General features: G+C 41.5%; 1 protein-coding gene across 1 annotated transcript in view; it reads right to left on the bottom strand.

Annotated features, from left to right (window-relative positions):
* Positions 1–20,681, bottom strand: part of PKHD1 (PKHD1 ciliary IPT domain containing fibrocystin/polyductin) — a 483,679-nt gene that overhangs the window by 442,547 nt on the left and 20,451 nt on the right. The window contains exons 9-22 of the mRNA XM_066594190.1: positions 19,821–19,860; positions 17,813–17,883; positions 15,588–15,689; positions 13,110–13,199; positions 10,982–11,120; positions 10,336–10,450; positions 7,783–8,058; positions 5,030–5,119; positions 4,844–4,934; positions 4,617–4,759; positions 3,453–3,583; positions 1,820–1,989; positions 1,040–1,178; positions 804–958 (exon numbers count right to left, since the gene is read on the bottom strand). Of these exons, the coding sequence (XP_066450287.1) occupies positions 804–958; positions 1,040–1,178; positions 1,820–1,989; positions 3,453–3,583; positions 4,617–4,759; positions 4,844–4,934; positions 5,030–5,119; positions 7,783–8,058; positions 10,336–10,450; positions 10,982–11,120; positions 13,110–13,199; positions 15,588–15,689; positions 17,813–17,883; positions 19,821–19,860 (1,752 nt within the window). The remainder of the gene's footprint in view (positions 1–803; positions 959–1,039; positions 1,179–1,819; positions 1,990–3,452; positions 3,584–4,616; positions 4,760–4,843; positions 4,935–5,029; positions 5,120–7,782; positions 8,059–10,335; positions 10,451–10,981; positions 11,121–13,109; positions 13,200–15,587; positions 15,690–17,812; positions 17,884–19,820; positions 19,861–20,681) is intronic.

Here is a 20,681-nt window from a genome sequence, read left to right as displayed (position 1 = left end):
ACCTCAGCAAGTGCCACCCAAGACCTCTTCTCAACAGGGTGCCATGATGAGTGCATTACCGAATAACCTTCACACCACTAATTAAATAAAGGACAGGCAAGATGCTCCTCTTAAGTGATGATGGCCCAAGGAACTAAACAAGTGGGTGCCTTGGGCTGACCTCTGTGTTAAAATTTGTTGCGAAATATAACGTTGTCTATTCTACCACCTCTATAGAGGTTCTGCAAGTAGGTCTCTGTGTGATCTCTCTTCACCAAAGAGCAGAGAAAAAACATCTGATTGGAATCCAAGATTGTTTGTTCATTGAATGGTTTGGGGGAATGTCTTAATGTCACCAGTCAATGTCTTAGGCCCCCTGTCCACGGCCGAGGCGGAATATCGCTAGCGATATTCCACTGTGGGGGAGCCCTGACAGTGTCTCCAAGATGAGCCTATCTGATAAATAGGCTCACCTCAGAGAATTATGGCAATCCCAGCATGCCGCAATTTAAATCCCGTGAGTGGAGATTCGCTATGATTCTCCGTTCATGGACGCCAGCGCTGTGCTTACCATAGCAACCCTATGGAAAGCTCTGCAGAGCATGATCATTGCCTGTGGACAGGCAGCCTTAATGTTATGACGGCTCTTAATAGGTGATCTAATTACAGAAGGTCTACCTTTAGATTCTTCGGGAAGTCCATAGGTAGAACCCTCTGTAAATCAACCATGTGGTCAAAGTTGGCCATTTTCACACTCCGATTCTTAGACTGTATATTGAGGGTCCTGTAATACCCAGCCTAGCAAAAAGTATGCCAACTCTTACCTGGTATTATAGTGCCAGATAAATTAACAGAAAACGTGCCCCCAATGGGTGGACTTGCTGCTTGTAACCTCATAACGTCTAGAATTATATCTTCTCCATCTATTCTTGGCATTTGCACATGGTGATGATCTCCACCGGATTGTATTAAAACCCCACTGTATTTAACAGAAGATCTAATTTACTACCAGGGAAGAAATGTCAACCATAACAAAAAAAACAGAATCAGATCACCTTACCATAATTCTATAAGTGGAAGGTTGATACCACAATTGGCCACCAGGGTAGTCAGATTGTAAGATGGGTAACTTCCAGTAATAGTTGCGCTGATGAGATGATGACCTCCAGGCAACGCTTGTTTGGGATCTATACGGTAAACTAAACAAAGATCTTTGTATAATTTAACCCCTTAACAACCACTTAATGTATATGTACATGGTTGGTTATTGGTTTAGCTCCCAAGCTCGCCTTCGATAGATACCTGGCTGGGGAGCTAGCGCTAATTTTGGCATTTTAACCACTTAGATTCCACAGTCAATGCTGGCCTTGGAAGCAAATCTATTAGCTGAGAGGGGTTCTTTGTTGACCCATCAGCCCTTGCGATGACATGGATTATCATGGCCACTTGGGGTCTACTGAAGGCTTCCAGCTCTGACATGCGCATTAGCCCTGTGTAGAAGCCCTCAACCGCATTTGATCCATATTTGGCCAGTAGAAAATTAAACCAATGAAAAGAAATATAGAGGCATATAGAGATTGAGTAATGATGACATACTGATCAATTTCATCTGCAACATGTCCATATCGCATGTGTTACAATAGACTCGTGAAAATGACTTTATCTCAACTCCTGCACTGAACAAGGTGTACAAAAGAAACAGATTACAAACTAAATTGCTATGTCTGTACTATTAGCTATATTAATTTTGATTGTCGTTAACATATTGATTAATTATCCTAAGTATAAGAGGATGAATATGACTAAGTTTCCTAAGGAAATGTGGATGGAACAGATATACCTGTTGTGCTTCTATTTGTGATAATGACTTCATCAATAAAGTACCAACGCTTCATTTCATTTTCTGTCTGCAGCAGGAGAATCTGATCCACATATATGGATGATTTTCTATGTACGTCCGACAAGGAATCTTGCAGGCACACCCAGAGATTAGTACAGCCATAATTCCATCTGTAAAACATTTTACAGCTATAGTATAAGGAACTTTTCTGTCCATATTTCTGCATTGCTCAATAAGCATGGGGCCAGGTGGGTTGTCTGGTGGAGCAAGCATGGACAGTGATTACAGCTGCTTGACCAATCATGCTTAGGCTGGCCTTGTTTAAATCTGTTACCGGCACCCATTTTGTTAATTTTGGCCTGTAGCATCTGACTCAGATTGTTCATGATTATTCTTTTACCTATCTTTCTGGTATTGTGTTTGCCCTACTGTTCCCTATTTTCTGCCCAGTAACCCAATTTTAGTCCCATTTGCACTATATGATTGTTGCCAACCCTATCTTATCTGACTATGATTTTGTCCCCCCACTTCTGACTTGACCTCCGTTAACTACCTAGCCAGATGAATACAGTTTTGTCCAATTACTTTCACAGAGTTTTTTCGTAGAACCATTTTGCACCAATATCCTGAAGATATATGAGAAGTCCATTGTTTTTCCAGGAATTGACCACCAGTAGCTGCTGTTTTCCATCTGTGAAGAATTGTGTTACACTTTCACCTGTTACCATTAATAGGTGTTATTTTGTCCTTAAACTTGCCCATAACGGTGATGGTTAGTGTTGCCTCCTGTAGAAGACCTCTTGCTTCCTTTTAGGGCCTACTTAAGAACACACTGAAAGCTTAAACATTATATGAGTATCCTGACTAACTTCAGTTTACCTAGTTCCAGTTTTGTTCCTCTCGGGACTGTCTTTCCAAACTGTTCTCATAGCCTTGCTGATTATTACTACGACATTGTGATCATCTGATAAGCTATTCTTATGAAGACTGTTGCCAACGTCTTAACTCTGCTCAGCTCACCTCTTCCAGGCCGTGAACCACCAGTAAAGTAACAGGCTGCCAAAGAACCAAGAACCAAACCCATATTACTAGAAGAGGGGGCTTTTTAAGCTTTAAAAGCTCTTGGGAAAGAAGGGTTCAAGTGCTAAAATACCTATTGATTTGGGCGGTGGCCTGAGGAGTACAGTAGCTTGAAGATCTTGGGTTCTGATACAAAATGTGTACGAGGGCTTCCCAACCATTATATGCCTTTTGTACTTCGGGTATCCCTTTATGTTGCAAAGGGGACTTTGGTCCTTTACATGACTTCAGGCCTGGGTGCAACTACAGTTTTTTTATCCCTTAGGTCTACTCAAATGGGAGTGCCCAAAACTCAAGTACAGTAGAGACGGACCACGTTAAAGTAGTAAACTTAGAGATCAACCTAGATGGCACGAATACGCAATGGTGGGGGCCCATATTGAAATCCGAAAGATCTAGGCTTGGGCCATAATTTTAGAATTCCACTAAAATAACAATAATATGAATGAATGCATGAATTATAAAACTCTGCAACTTTTTGTTTCTTTCGTGATAACTTTTAAGTTTTATGATTTAAATGTTTTTTTGTTTCTTTTTACCGGTGACTTCTTACCTTTCTGGGCTGTTTTCATTAAACTTCCATTGACAGATAAGATTTTTCATCACCATATTTAGAAAACTGTTATTGTATGTCAATGAGACCAACAAGTAGTCATCCAGATATCCTTTATATCCAAAACATACCTGTCAGAGAAAAGTCAAGAGAATCTATTCAATGGCCCATGAATGCTCTCAAAGAATGAAATAGGCAACCGTGACCACATATAAAGTGATGGCTACATACAATACATGACAGCTAGTCCATAACGAAAAGGCATAACAGTAGCAAGGCTTTCCTTGGTCAAAGATTCAGTACATTGTCCAGGCCTCTTCCAGGGTGAATACTTGCTGGTTCTTGGTGGCTAGAGACAACGAACTTCGCACTTACATATTAATGCTGGTTTACCCTGGATGAAAAGTGAGTAGCAGGTATTGACCACCAATCTCTAACTATTCTGACAATGTAGTAGACTAAAACACTTTTGTCTCCATTTTACTCATTGTTAAATTTATGTTTGCCAGTCCACCACTTACTGATGTACCAGAAAGAGTTGGACTGGCAAATAAGGCTAACACGAAGTTAGCAGAATTCTGAATGCAGCTGTGGATTCAAGATGTGATATACCTACCAATCAGTACAAAATAAAGCAAAGTATTATAAGGGTTCTAGGCATTATTGAGAATTAAGTTACAAAAGTTTTTCTTGGTGGGTGTCTGAGCTGAAAAGCCAACTAATGACTAGGGACACTTGAACACTTCAAATGTCCTTTGGTCCTTCAAGTTGCAAAGCTCAACATCTTTGAAGATGCCTCTGCCTAAATGAGGCTGCGATGTACACCCATAAATGCAGCAGTTATCAGCAGGTTAATATCTTCACCAACGGAGATCCTTGGAATCAGGTCAACATTAAGTCTTAGAAGGGTTGTCCAGCTGTAAACCACTGATGGTCTATCCTCCGGATAGGATATCAATCGTAGATCAGTAAAGGTCTGCCACCCGTGTCCCTGTTGATTAGCTGATTGGGTTGGCATGCTGGGGCTCTGAGCTGCAGTGGCCATGTTTGGAGTGGCACCCTACTCCTCACTGATATACCGTTGATGACCTATTTTACGGAAAGGTCATCAAGAGCTTACAACCAAACAATCCCTTTAAAAAAATAATCCTCGAGTATACTTACATAGTGGTAAATGTTCAATTCATAGCTGGCTGGTGTTGATTGAGGACCTTTCAGAATATACTTAGGCATGAAGACACTGTACCTCCCACAATATGGCTCCGCCCATGCAGACCTCTCTCCTTCTGTATTAGTTATATTCATGCCTGAAAGGCACCAGAAAAATGCATCAGAAAAATGGATGCAAAGTCATGGACCACATAGGACACCTCTCACTGCCCAACTCTCACCATCTTCAAAACCAAGGTACAGCAATAAATCCTTCGAAGACACATCTGAATCACAGTGCACTGAGATCATGTCCTCTATGACGGCCTGGATCTAATGGACCAGGAACAGAAGGTGGAGGTCTACTGATCAATAATGGTCCTTCAGAGAAGGAAACAACTGATTGGTCTATTAATGCTTCTACTCACTTCGTCAGCTGAGCTATTTGTATAAATAACTTGACTGGATGTGTTTCCCCAACAGAACCGGATTGGTCCTAAGCCATCAAATGTCAACTTCTGAAGAGCAAAACAATGGCTTCATTATAGGGAGCAGTATTATAGTAGTTATATTCCTGTACATAGGGGGCAGTAATATAGTAGTTATATTCTTGTACATAGAGGGCAGTATTATAGTAGTTATATTCCTGTACATAGGGAGCAGTATTATAGTAGTTATATTCTTGTACATAGGGGGCAGTATTATAGTAGTTATATTCTTGTACATAGGGGGCAGTATTATAGTAGTTATATTCTTGTACATAGGGGGCAGTATTATAGTAGTTATATTCTTGTATATAGGGGGCAGTATTATAGTAGTTATATTCTTGTACATAGGGGGCAGTATTATAGTAGTTATATTCTTGTATATAGGGGGCAGTATTATAGTAGTTATATTCTTGTACATAGGGAGCAGTATTATAGTAGTTATATTCTTGTACACAGGAGGCAGTATTATAGTAGTTATATTCTTGTACATAGGGGGCAGTATTACAATAGTTATATTTTTTTACATAGGGGACAGTATTCTAGTATATTCTTGTACATAGGGACAGTATTATAGTAGTTATATACTTGTACATAGAGGGCAGTATTATAGTAGTTATATTCTTGTACATAGGGGGGGTAGTATTATAGTAGGTTTATTCTTGTACATAGGAGCAATATTATAGTAGTTATATTCTTTCACATAGGGGACAGTATTATAGTAGTTATAGTCTTGTACATAGGGAGCAGTATTATAGTAGTTATATTCTTGTACACAGAGGGCAGTATTATAGTAGTTACATTCTTGTACACAGGGGACAGTATTATATTAGTTATATTCTTGTACACAGGGGGCAGTATTATAGTAGTTATATTCTTTTACATAGGGGGCAGTATTATAGTAGTTATACTCTTGTACATAGGAGCAGTATTATAGTAGTTATATTCTTGTACATAGGGGACAGTATTATAGTAGTTATATTCTTGTGCACAGGGGGCAGTATTATTGTAGTTATATTCTTTTACATAGGGGACAGTATTATAGTAGTTATATTCTTGTACATAGGGAGCAGTATTATAGTAGTTATATTCTTGTACATAGTGCAACAGTATTAGAGTAGTTATATTCTTGTACATAGGGGGCAGTATTATAGTAGTTATATTCTTTTACATAGGGGACAGTAATATAGTAGTTATATTCTTGTACATAGGGGGCAGTATTATAGTAATTATATTCTTGTACATAGGAGCAGAATTAAAGTAGCTATATTCTTGTACATAGGAGGCTGTATTTTAGTAGTTATATTCTTGTGCACAGGGGGCGGTTTTATACTAGTTATATTCTGGTACATAGGAGCAGTATTATAGTAGTTATACTCTTGTACATAGGGAGCAGTATTATAGTAGTTATATTCTTGTACATAGGAGGCAATATTATAGTAGTTATATTCTTGTACATAGGGGGCAGTATTATAGTAGCCATATTCTTGTACATAGGGAGAAGTATTACAGTAGTTATATTCTCGTACATAGGAGGCAGTATTACAGTTGTTATATTGGTATATAAAGTGGGAAGTATTATAGTAGCTATATTCTTGTACATAGGGGGACAGTATTATAGTAGTTATATTCTTGTACATAGGAGCAGTATTATAGTAGTTATATTCTTGTACATAGGGGGGCAATATTATAGTAGTTATATTTTTGTACATAGGAGCAGTATTATAGTAGTTATATTCTTGTACATAGGAGGCATTATTATAGCAGTTATATTCTTGTACGTAGGGGACAGTATTATAGTAGTTATATTTTTGTACATAGGGGGGCATTATTATAGTAGTTATATTCTTGTACATAGGGTGCAGTATTATAGTAGTTATATTCTTGTACCTAGGAGGCAGTATTATAGTAGTTATATTCTTGTACATAGGAGGCAGTATTATAGTAGTTCTATTCTGGTACATAGGGGGCAGTATTATAGTAGTTATATTCCTGTACATAGGAGGCAGTATTATAGTAGTTCTATTCTTGTTCATAGGGGGCAGTATTATAGTATTTATATTCTTGTACATAGGAGGCAGTATTATAGTAGTTATATTCCTGTACATAGGAGGCAGTATTATAGTAGTTATATTCTTGTTCATAGGGGGCAGTATTATAGTAGTTATATTCTTGTACATAGGAGGCAGTATTATAGTAGTTATATTCTTGTACATATGTACATATGTAAAAGGTCACTAAATGTTTTTAAAAATGCAGTGATTTAGAAGTCTCACATAACCATATTTTATTCACAACAGAACAAAGCAGACATATCAAAGGTTGGAAGTGAGACTTTTTTTTAAATGAATTAATTTAGAAATTGTTGGCAGAGGCATCTCAAAAAGGTTGGGACAGGGGTAATAAAAGGTTGGGAAAGTGTTACTAATAAAAATTTGCTGGAGAGTCAGTTTTCTACTAAGTCAGATGACTTTAAATAAAAAAGAGCATGTTACGCTGTTTTGGATTTGGGCTGTATTTTGTAATTGTAATATTTCTCAGGCAGTGTAACTGCAGTTATATATCCCAGCCTGTATTTTAAATATTCAACCTCTGTGTTTGCATTAAACCTCCTTCATGCAAGATATGATTAAGCGTATGTCTTATAGTATATATGTTCACTGTAATATAATGCATGTGAGAATTCCGGCTCTTACCTGAATATCGGGAATCCAGGCCGATGTTGCCACTATCTGATGTTTCTCTCTCTGGTACATATTTACAACTTCTGGATTCAGCCATGTGTTGTGGATCTGGACCCCCATTTTCATGCTGGAGTTTGGTCCTGCTCCATGTTGTAACATTTCAATGTAATATTTTTTTCCTTGGACTAGTTCCATTTTGGAGGATTTCTGCTTCCAGTGTATATCCCAGTCCAGTTCCCAGTGCTCAGTCCATGTGGTGATGCCATGTGGTATGGAGGCAATTTCTACCTATCATCCAATAGACATGAGAAAATATTAGCCACGGTCGTGGATTTTTTTCCTAAATTCAGCAAAATGTTTCAACTTTAACTTTGTGTATTTTCTGTGCATCTATGATAAAAAAATGTTTTTATGCCCAGCTGTGGCATAGTGGTGTACGTTTATATCTGCACAGGCAGACTCTGATGGACCGCTAACCCAGTCATTAACCCCTACATGTTGTCCCTTACGGTTCCAGTTTCCAATGGGCCTTTTCTGCTGCTGGACGACACACTGAAGGCACACTGGCTTTACTGTGATTTAGTACAAATCATGTCAGACACTCGTGGTGACCAAAACGAGCTTCGTGAATTGAAGTTTCCATTTTTGAGCTGCCTGAGATAACCAAGTGCTGCAGTATGTCACATATTAGCTGGAGTCATGTAAAGCCACCAATATCATTGGAAATGTGTGCTCTGTCAACTTTAAAGATGGGAAGACAAATATTAGTTTATAGCGTCTCTTATTGTTTTGGCTAAGTCCCTACACTCATATAAATAAAGTATCACTGAAGGAAAAATATAAAAACAAACGATCCCTGAAAACTACCATATATTAACAGATACAAGGGGGAAGACACATGAACCACCTGTAGGGACTCACAATAAGCGAGGAGCCTTGACGTTGGCTTGTGAGCTTAAGTAGTTTGGCCAAAATTCATCTAATACCTCACATTTATTATTCACATGCAGTGCAGCTTTTAAACGCCGGGGAAGCCCAGGGTGTCAGTGCCAATGTGTTTTGCTTTCAAGGTGTAGGGCAGCCCACTGGATTTATATATGGCATCACTAATAGGTTTCTAGCCTGCATGGTACACTACATGTACCAGAAGGTCAGACACACTGTTTTTACTACTCTGTGTAGTAGTATACACTAAGCAGCCACCCCCCCCCCTCTATATTAAGAGGTTGTGTGAGTGGCTGTCTCACAGGTATAATTTGCTCCCTCATTTGGCAAACGGCTGCCTGCATGCTGAGGTGGTGCAGATATCTGCCCTCCTGCATCTTTCAGTATATTGCCATTTTCAGTAATCATTTGTTTTTATATTTTTCCTTCAGTAGTACTGTATTATACTCCAGAGCTGCACTCACTATTCTGCTGGTGGAGTCACTGTGTACATACATGACTTATCCTGAACTGCTACTGAGTTACATCCTGTATTATACTGCAGATCTGCATTCACTATTCTGCTGGTGGGGTCACTGTGTACATACATTACTTATCCTGTACTGCTCCTGAGTTACATTCTGTATTATACCCCAGAGCTGCACTCACCATTCCGCTGGTGGAGTCACTGTGTACATACATTACTAATTCTGTACTGATCCTGAGTTACATCCTGTATTATACTCCAGAGCTGCACTCACTATTCTGCTGGTGGAGTCACTGTGTACATACATTACTTATCCTGCACTGCTCCTGAGTTATATTCTGTGTTATACTGCAGAGCTGCACTCACTATTCTGCTGGTGGAGTCACTGTGTACATACATTACTTATCCTGTACTGATCCTGAGTTACATTCTGTGTTATACTACAGAGCTGCACTCACTATTCTGCTGGTGGAGTCACTGTGTATATGTATTAGTTATCATGTACTGATCCTGAGTCATATCGCTTTTACAAATCACCAGAATATGCTCGGTTTATGCTGAATAAGCTAGGGATGCTGGAAGATTTCAGCTCTGAAGACAGCATAATAGTGAATGCAGCTCTTGAATAGAATAAAAACTATAACTTTGCATCAGTATAAGGGTGCGTTCACACGAGCGCATAAACGGCGCGTTTTTGCACCAAATCGTATAAACGTGACCATCTGAGGCGTTGGTTTCCAATGTATTCGTTCGCACGGGCGATTTTACGGCGCGTAAAAACGGCAACCCGAAAAAAACCGGAACATATGCGACCGAAATACGCGCCAACGCAACTTCGATGGCCGAAAAGATAGTTTGCAAAGTAGGAACAAACGATAATACGCTTTCTAGCTCTGGTCATGATCGCCGAAAAACGTTCTTTCCAGCGATTAAACGCTGCGCACGTGCGAACGTAAATACGCCTACGCTCGTGTGAACGCACCCTCAGATTAAGTAATGTAATTCATATACAAAATGTTTCAACTCTTTATATACATTAGTTCTGCAGGTAAACTGGTGTAAACAATAACATACCGTTTTTATTTGTGTACCAGATTTGGTGACATCACCGGTTGGCAGCAAAATGTAGTAACATCCATCCGCTTCCATCTTACCTTAGCGTCATGCTCTTGCGATTGGCTTATGAAGAGCTGAGCTTCACAGTCTGACTGTATCCAGAACGTGTAGTTGTTGGTCTCCGGAGATACAAAGAATCCACTTAACCTCGCTCTGTATATATAAGGCAAACTGTATAAGACATCTATCTGTAGACACATTTACTAATAACTAACGGGCCGTCTCATACAGATGTTCAAACTCCCAGGATGCCCTGCATTACAGGAAGGCCAAAACTCCAACTGGGGCAGAAAAGGTTTATTCCTCAGTTTTGAAAAGGCTTCTTTACTGTAAAAGCTTTGAAGTGAGGATGCGGTCTAATCATTCCAAGAGAGGTTTAGTTAAGTAAAGACATAAAAAACTCAGTTGAGTGGTTATTTATGCTGATGGCCACCAGGTTGCAGGAGAGAATTTTTGGTCTTTTTTGGGGGCAAATTGATGAGTGCCCCGTTAGGGTTTGTCACTTCCTCTGGATTCATCATGGCTAAAAGAATAACCCTTTAGGCACTACAGTAACTTACATTAGGCCCTTCGTACATTCCTCCACTACCTGAGCCCTTCCATATTGCGCCTACCAGCTCCGACTCCACCTCTTTGAGTTACTTTTATGTGATAATGTCAGGATCTGTTCTAGTTTTCGGATACCTGAAAGGCTGCCCTGGAGCTAAGACGCCATCCGCTGGGGAACTTGCAGTGAGCACCACCGAGCGTTGTTGGAGTGATAGCTTGTCCGTATCTGGAGCTTGGGATCCAACCCACATCTCATACAGAAGTCCTCTGTTACCTGCAGTACGACACAGAATATCCTGAGTTAATGCAATCACAATCCTGCAATGATAGAGGGTAATATAGTGCACAATTCTTGACACCATGGAAATGCTGCTTTGCCCTCCATGCTTTACCTCACAGCTCTGCTTGTCGCCCCTCTATGCATTAACTCACTGCTGAATTAGTGCTTATTCATAGCAGCCAATCTGATTTTAATTAAGCAAGGGTGTGATGATAATGAACAGCAAGCAATTAAACCAGGCTTGAGAAAAGGAAGATTACTAATTAACTAGTGGGGCTCAATTCGAAGTTTTGCTATGGGGATCAATAGTTACATCCCTGCATATGTGATTCTGCTTATCTCCCATGGGTTGTAAGCTCATATGTCATGAGACATTAATTTCTATTTCACTATTGTCCCCAGTGGCGTAACTTGAAGCTCCTGGGCCCCAATACAAAATGTGTAAGAAGTTCTCATCTACCATATGGGGTCTTCTTATGTAGCAGTGGGGACTTTGTACCCCCTAAGGTACCAGGGCTCAGATGTAGTGTGGAGTTAACCAAAACAATGTAACCCTGTTGTGGGTCAAACTTTGTTACATAATCCTCCTCCATCCTGAATTCAAAACTGACCAAGGACAACATCTGCAAGGATGCTTGTGTAGGTTTCTACAAACATTCATACAAACTCCATGCAGATGTTGTCCTTGGTCAAATTTGAGAGGAGAAGGAGGAAGAGGAGGACGAAAAGGATGAGGAAGAGGAGAAAGAAGAGAAAGAGGAGATGGAAGAAAAGCAGGGAGAGGATAAAGAAGAGGGGGAAGAATAAGAGAAGGAAGAGGAGAAGAAGGAGGAGGAGTAGGAAGAACAGAAGGAGAGGAGGAAGAAGAGGAGCTTCATGGCTCTTAGTGTTATACATCAGTTTTAGGGGTATTGGTGAAGCTCTGGTTCAGTTGAAACTAATTTGGCCTGACTTGTTTTGTTGAAGTTTGGCGAACCAGCCAAACCAATATTTCAAATGTTCACTCAATACTACTGAGGTGCAACTGCTCTCTCTGCACCCTCTGTACTGTGTTTCCCCCAAAATAGGACCCTGTCTTATGTTACTTTTTACCCCAAATGAGATGCTAGCTCTTATTTTACTTACTTAGCAGGCTTGGTCCACATCCACTTTCTGGAGGTGCGCGCTGTTCTTGAGTCCTAGCCGCTCGTACAACATCACTTCCTCGTGATAGGATTCATAAATCCTGCCTCCAGGAGCAATGGCTGTGATTGGTTTATCAAGTGCTGCATCGATTGTCTGAGTGCAACGCTCAAGAACCAATCACAGCCATCGCATTAGTTCATCCAGTGCTGCATTGATTGGCAGAGCTGCCATGCTGAAGGAGCAAATCAACAGCCATCGCATTTTGAAGGCGGGATTTATGAATTGGTTAGCCACGGCTGAGCCACTTTAAATATTTCACCTGCACAACGCAATGGCTGTTGATTGGTTCTTCAAGTGCGGCCGCTCAGCCAATCAATGGGTGAACCAATGAGATGGCCGTGATTGGTTCATCGAGCGCTGCATCGATTGGCTGAGAGCGCCACTCAAGAACCTATCACAGTCATTGCTTTCTGGAGGCAGGATTTATGAATACTGTCACCAGGAAGTGATGATGTACAAGCAACTAGGACTGTGGGAACAGCGCGGACCCCAGAGAGCAGTGTGAGGTACCCTGACTGCGTCTGCTAGGTAATGTATTCCTTTTTTTTAATGTAGTATAGCTAGAGCTTATTTTCAGGGTAGGGCTTAAATTTCAAGACCCACCCCGAGGATCCCAAAAAATCTGAGTAGGGTTTATTTTGGGGGAAACATGGTAGCTATACCTATAGCTGTCACTAATTGTTATGGTTTGATATCCCCCCCCCCCCCTGCCTTAAATACTCCAGGCCACAAGCGAGCTTAATTTAGTTTTTTGTGTATAATGTTCACAAAAAAAAGAAGAAAGAAACTATGCAGTACCTGGATATGGAGCGTCTACATATTGTCCGTAAGGGGCGGTACTACATACAATGACTTGTGGTGACAGCGATTTGATCTTGCAGACGTTTCCTAGTATAAGAATAAGAAATTTAAAATAAGTGAAAAGTTTATCCCCTTCAGGCAAAATAACGTACATGTCAGTAGCAGGCAATATATAGGGCAGGTCCATGAGCCATGCCTGCTCTGTACATGGTGGTTGTTGACTGTCTTAGACACATGGCCGCAAGATGAAGGAGGACACTGATCACAGCTGTTAACCATTTAGATGCGGTTATCAATTCTGATAGTGGCATGTAAAGTGGTCTGAAAGAGGGAGGGAAGGAGCTCTCTCTGTCTTTTGAACGGTCCCCCATCAATGAGATCGTGGGAGGTCGTTCAGATGTGATGGTAGCCTGAGGCCTTGTGAAGTCCCCCAGAGATGCCATGTATTTCTACCTAGGCCTATTAAGCCCTGCGTGTGGCACGTCTTAAGAAAATACCTGTAGAAATACAATATACTGCAATATTAAAGTGTGACTGTATATTGTATAAGTGACCAGACCACAAGTTCAAATCCTCTATAGAGGATTAAAAATAAAGGGAAAATTATGTTAAATAAAGTTTTTTTTTTATTACTACAAAGATAAACTATTGAATGACAGCTGAGAGCTGCCTCTGATTGGTTACAGTGCTCAGCCAATCAGAGACAGCCCTTTCAGTAGGCGAGGATTTTAAATGCAGAAGAAGACCCGGCTGGATGAGCCTGAGCCCCGGCAGCTGCGGAGAGGTGAGTATATATTTTCTTTTATTTTTTTACACATTTTAGGGATGATTTTTCAGGGAAAGGCTTATATTTAAAGCCCTTCCTTGAAAATCACTGCAGAGATTGCTGGCAGCCAATTGCTTTCAATGGAGCCGGCTGTAGTGCTGGCTCCATTGAATTCAATGGGAGAAGTTTGCAATGCTCTGCTACAGCTATGACAGCTGTGGCAGAGGATTTCTTCATCTCCGCGGAGAGTCCCATTGTCACTGGACACTGCCACCGACCCCACTGACCAAAGGTGAATTTCCTGGATGTGACAGCATCCAGGGGTTTTACATCCAAGGAATCCCCTGCTGCAGCTGTCACAGCCACATCAGGGGATAGCGGGCAGCGCACTTTATGTGCGGAAAAACGCAGCCAAGTGTGTTTTGTTCTGCGTACCGCCAGCTTCGATCATGCGAATTTTTTGTGCGTTTGCGTTCTGGGCACATAAATTTACACGTTAAAACCTCCGTCTGACTGAGCCCTCATAAGGTTAATTAAATGGTAACACTGAAAAATACAACTCATCCTGCAAAACACAAGCCTTCCTACAGCTATGCTAAAAGTGAAAAAGAAAAAACAAAAATAAAAAAAAATATTTTTTGAAGCGATTCTGTAGCCAATTTCACCCTTTCAAATGTAGGGATGAAGTCTGTTGCAGATCCATAACAAAATCCGCACCAATCCCGTTGTGTGTAAAGTAGCCATGCTTAATTTATTACATAAATTAGTTACTACATGAATTAATCATAAATACCAGGTACATGAATCAAAAGTTAGTAAAAAATAAATTAAAATTAAGCTAAAACAAAATTTTAAAAATTGGTATTAAATGAGTAAATCTCCTAAATGCTCAAAAACACAACATTTTTTTAAATGTGCTTCCAAAATAAAATAAACAAGTGGAAAAATATATAATATATTAGATATAATATAATAGCTAAATAATTAGTAGAGTGTCAGTACATATTTGACATACTGCAGTTGAAAAAGATGACATTTTTAAAAATTGTCCTCAATTTAAGCATTTTTAAATAAATATACACAAATTGTATCAGGCTACTTTTACAATCTAAATAAAGTACAATATATGATGAAAAAAATAACATCAGGATCACTTGGTTCTGTAAAAGCAACACATGCCAGATTTACAAAGTTTGGCCAGGTCATTAAAGGGGGTTTCGAGGCTGCACAAGCGGGCTAGGATAAACCCGGGTGTCGGAGCAGAAGCCGCTGCTCCGACTCCTGTGTAGTGGCTGGCGTGCGTAATTGAGAGCAATGAACGCTGCAGCTGCAATTAGGAGTACTGGGCACTGCACAGGGGTTGGAGCAGAGGCTTCCACTCTGACCCCAGTGTTCATAGTTGCGCCTGCAATTACGAGTGCTGGCCACTACAAAGGGGTCGGAGCAGCAGCTTCCACTGCGACCCTGGTGTTCAGAGCTGCGGCTGCAATTACGAGTGCCAGCCACTGCACAGGCATAAATAGGATTAGTCTTGAAGGGGTTTACGTATGACTATATTATTTGCATTGGAAATTATTATAGCAGTGGTTGCAGAATGATTCCCTAGTGGGCCTAAGAAAAATAGAGGCTACCTGAAAACGGAAAAAACATTGTCGCGGGGTGAAGTCAAAAACAGAACGGTCGTTAAAGGAGCTGAAGAATTAATTTACCTGAAATACTGACTTCAGCAGGATCCATGAAGAAGTCTCCTGTGATAGTGATGTCCGTCCCTCCTCCTGCACCGCCCACATCTGGATACACGGAGCGTACTACTACAAGAGGAAACATAAAATGACTATAGAATGTTCAATCTTCACAACAAGCATGAAAGAACAGACCACATCTCCATATCTTGAATGGGACTGCTCTTGTAAACAGTTGATCAGTGGTGGTGGTGCTGGGATTCGAACCAACACCAATACTGATGACATATCCTGAGGATACAGGATCTAGAGCAGAGGCGTAACTTGAAGCTTCTGGGCCCCAATGCAAAATCTGTAACAGGACCCCAATTATAATGCTTTAATCATACAACTAGGCTAACTACCGTGTTTCCCCAAAAATAAGACAGTGTCTTATATTAATTTTTGTTCAAAAAGGTTTAACTTTTTACATGTATAGCTGCCTGGACACTATTTAAATTGATTTTTTAATTAACTGATAGCAGGGCTTAATTTTGGAGTAGGGCTTATATTTCAAACATCCTCAAAAAGCCTGAAAAATCATTTTGCATCCTCAAAAATTCTGGAAAATCATGCTATGTCTTATTTTCAGGGTATGTCTTATTTTCAAGGAAACAGGGTATATGGAGAAAATAGTCCTTATGGGCCCCCTAATCTCCTGGGCCTGGGAGTAACAGCATCTCCTATAGTTGCACCCGTGATGTAGAACCCTAGTTGACCACACTTGTAACTTATTATTTCACTTATCTGATGTCACTTTACTCCCACAATGGGAGTAAAAAAAAAACTTCCAACACCAATGTTAAGTAGGAATGAAGATCTCAGCAGGTTTCAGTAAGACCATGTGTGGCCACTTACTTTCCTCCACCCTTGGACTCCATTTTTATATCGTAAATAGTAAAAGCCTGAACTGATTAGTTTCATACTTCATCTAACAGAGGTCGGAGCTCCATTTTTCTAATACAGAGCTCCAAACCTCCTGCATAGATCCACTGCAGCCACCACTAGAGGGAGTTTACTGCATACTGTGCTAATACGGAATTCAATGTACTGTATAAATAGTATGCAGTAGACTCCTAAGCTCCCCCTACAGGCGATGGGAGACAACTAAAATGTTATTCCTTTATGCATACATGGAGATTTGGAGATCTGTGCTAGAAAAACACCACTCGGACCGCTATAAAAGGTAAATTCTAAAATTAACCAGCACTGAATGTTGGACCTTTAAACAACACAGTGTTAAATGACTTTTCATAGTGATGGCATATTGCTAATATATTGAATTTCTATCCATTCAGTGGAAGTCCCAGAGGTCTCAGAGGACCTAAGCATTAGTTTAGTGCTGCATCCCCTTCCCTGTTTTAACTGGGGTAGTCAGGAGCGCTGATGTGCAAGGAACTGCAGCATGACACGTGAATGCACAGCCAGGGATGAAAGTGGTGCTCTGAAGGGAAAACCTTGAATGGGATGCAGTGTTAAAACACTACTAAGGTAGCTCTGAGGTCCCTTCACTCTCAGGATCATAAGAGTTCTGGCAGTAGGACTCCCTGCTACTCAGAGAGTGATGATGGCATATCTTAGCAATATTGTAGGCTTTCCTGCCTTAGCCCTCTAGCTAAATACTGTGGTCCTGCCTCATCACCCAGCACCAGGGGCACATGCCCCACCAGCCCTTCAGCCACACCCCTGGGAATAAGAGTTTAATGGGAACCTGTCACCACCATCCTACCCCTAAACCTGGCTTCACTGGTAAGCAGTGGATGAAAATTCAATCACTTCTAACGCCCTCTCTTTTCTAATGAGCACCTGCACAATTAAGGTATCCCACATTGTATGCAAATAAGCAGTAAAGAGTCATTGGGCGGAGATGAGACCTGCTGATTCATGAGCTGTGAGCTAACCACGCTCCAGTTCTCTAGACAGCTCATCATACCCCCCTTTAAAAAGCAAATTGTGTCTATCAAGACAAAGGGGGTGTGGTTAGCTGGGCAGCCCATGAATCAGTAGGACTCTTCTCAGCCAGATGACTCTTCTCTGCTCATTTGCATATGGCAAGGGGCAACTTTGAAACTTCGTTGTGGGGGTACATGGATTCATTAGGAAAAGAACGGGCTTTAGAAGTGATTGATGTTTTATGCTCTGGCAGCCGATGATGGCAGTTTTAGGGGTGAGATGCTGGTAAGAGGTTCCTTTAAACATGGATAACACTGTACCTGGGAATGTCTGATACAGAAACAGTTCTTGTTTTGCACTGATGCTCCAGGCTTCCTTGCTGACTCTGGACCTGCGTGAAGAGATCACACTGTGACAATAAGACACTCCAGATGTTCTGTAATTCTCGCTACATTCACAACAAGAAGATGAGTCAAACATGTCTGAGCTTTCAGGGGGATTTCTTTGTAAAAATACATATGAATTAGGTGTCGAAAAGGAAGAAAACTACACTCTTCGTAAAAATATCAATCCCCAGGAAGAAGTTGTCATTTTGCTGTAAAACCCGTCCTGCAGTTCCATTTAAGGTAGTGACCTCTTCTTCCGCTTGTGTAGAACTTGTTGACCACAAGACGCCTCTACGACGCAGAGAAGAGATTTCACCCCGTTACCAGAGTCTGAGAGGGGCGAATTATTGGGGTATGAGAAGGTGGATGGTCGTATTGATGAATTGTCCCCCACCAGGCGTTCTGACCAGACTGTTAGGGGGTGTTGGGACCAGTGGATGTGTGGGGGCACACAAGGTGACCAGGCACAGGACACCCCCTAAAGACCAACAGTAGAGAGGACCGTCTGACCAGGCTGTTAGGAGATGTTGGGACCAGTGGATGTGTGAGGGCACACAAGGTGACCGGGCTCAGGGCGCCCCCTAAGGACCACCAGTAGAGAGGACCGTCTGACCAGACTGTTAGGAGGTGTTGGGACCAGCGGATGTGTGAGGGCACACAAGGTGACTGGGCTCAGGGCGCCCCTAACAGAAAACCAGTAGAAAGGAGCATCTAACCAGGCTGTTGGGAGGTGTTGGGACCAGTGGATGTGTGAGGGCACACAAGGTGACTGGGTTCAGGACGCCCCCTACAGACCACCAGTAGAGAGGACTGCCTGATCATTCGACAAGCACCAGCAGCTCCAACTGTTTTGTTGCCCGCCATCCAGAGACAGGGGACATCATTGTTACACCCGTGTCTGTCGGAACCATTTCCAGGCACTTGACTGAAGGACATTTGATCTCACGGTGCCCATTATGTGTACTGTCTATGACACCCACGGTTGTCTTCATTTGCAGGGATGTCATTGCTCATGAAACTGGACGCTATGGAGTTGAACCATGTTTAGTTTGGGCGCTGACGACGGCCGTGTTCGTGTCTGGAGATGGAAGGGTGACGGAGGGGTGAGGTACAACAGGTTACTAGAGCCTCCATGCCTGTCTGTATCACATCTTGTATCCAAGCTAGAGGTGGTAAAACAGAATACTAGAGCCTCCATGCCCGGCCGTATCACATCTTGTATCCAAGCTAGAGGTGGCACAACAGGATAATAGAGCCTCCATGCCTGCCCGTATCACATCTTGTATCCAAGCTAGAGGCGGTACAACAGGGTACTAGAGCCTCCATGCCCGCCTGTATCACATCTTGTATCCAAGCGAAATGCAGTACAAAAGGATAATAGAGCCTCCGTGCCTGACTATATCACATCTTGTATCTAAGCTAGAGGCGGTACAACAGGGTACTAGAGCCTCCATGCCCGCCTGTATCACATCTTGTATCCAAGCGAAATGCAGTACAAAAGGATAATAGAGCTTCCATGCCGGCCCATATCACATCTTGTATCCAAGCTAGAGGCGGTACAACAGGGTAATAGAGCCTCCATGCCCACCTGTATCACATCTTGTCTCCAAGCTAGAGGCGGTACAACCATTTGCGCAAAATACAACACCAAGGCAAGTATATACTATGGGTGTAGTTACAGCACTGGACTGGGGTTTCTTGGGTCCACCAGAGGAGGACACTGAAGTCTGCCCTCCATCTGTAAATTGTAGTATACATGTGGTTCCAAAGGAGGCAACGCCTTGACCTACAAAGTGTGCCGTAAAACCTAAAAAGGTTGATGTGAAGAGTTTGTGTCATACGTAAACTGCATAAGTGACCTGAGAATCTCTCCCCCCCTTTATGTCTTAAGCCCCCTATCATGAAGCCCACCCCTCCCCCATAATATAATGGATGAACATACTTTCCTTTGTTGAATACAGAAAATGTGATGTTTTGTGAACCTGGATGGAAAGATGCAGAAGACATTATTACAGGGTTTTTTTGGGAATAGCAAAAACAATGAAACTCTTGTCCACAGGTTGCATCTTGTATTTCTTTTGATTGGAGATACACTGCAATACCCAAAACAACCTACAGGCAAGAGTCGCGCTCATTCTAGAGAAAATACATACATTATTCTAATCTTGGACAAAGTGTATATTACATGTCTAAAATCTTTACCAGCACTTTATATACAAACCCGTGTTATGTGAGACTCACTTAAAGGGCAGATAGTTCACTTAAAGGGCTACTCAAGTGAAAACACATTTTTCCATCCCTGCCCCCCTCATCTGATTGCATGTCACACTCTGGAAGTCTCCTCTATGGCCTCACGTCCACTTGCACGCATAGATACCACTGGATGCTGCGGATCTCCCCTCCGTGGTGGCCGAACCTTTCTTTTTCTACCCGGTGGTCGTGCTCGGCACGCCAGGAGCTTGCCACGCGCATGCACACTTTTTTTTTTTTTTTAATAAGATTATAAATAAAATCCTCAAATGGACATTGGGCCTAAGTATTGCAGCCACTTCCCTGTAGTGCAGCCCCTGTCTGATACTTATCAGGCACCACCTTGAGAGTGAGATTTTTTACTTTCAGTTTCACATGTATCCCTTGATGCATCAGCACAGTATTAGCTGATGCTGTACTATTTCTGCCTGCTAGGAGTTTAATTATCATTACCATCTGTATTCACCTAAATAAGCTACAGACCATAAGTGTACAGTCAGGAAGATGAGCAGTGATATCCTCTATTATATCTGTGTGATCATTGTCAGTAGCT

This window comes from Eleutherodactylus coqui, chromosome 1 (genome assembly GCF_035609145.1).
Source record: "Eleutherodactylus coqui strain aEleCoq1 chromosome 1, aEleCoq1.hap1, whole genome shotgun sequence".
Lineage (NCBI taxonomy): Eukaryota > Metazoa > Chordata > Amphibia > Anura > Eleutherodactylidae > Eleutherodactylus > Eleutherodactylus coqui.
Note: the sequence above shows the minus strand (reverse complement) of the source record. Positions and strands in the feature narration are given on the sequence as shown.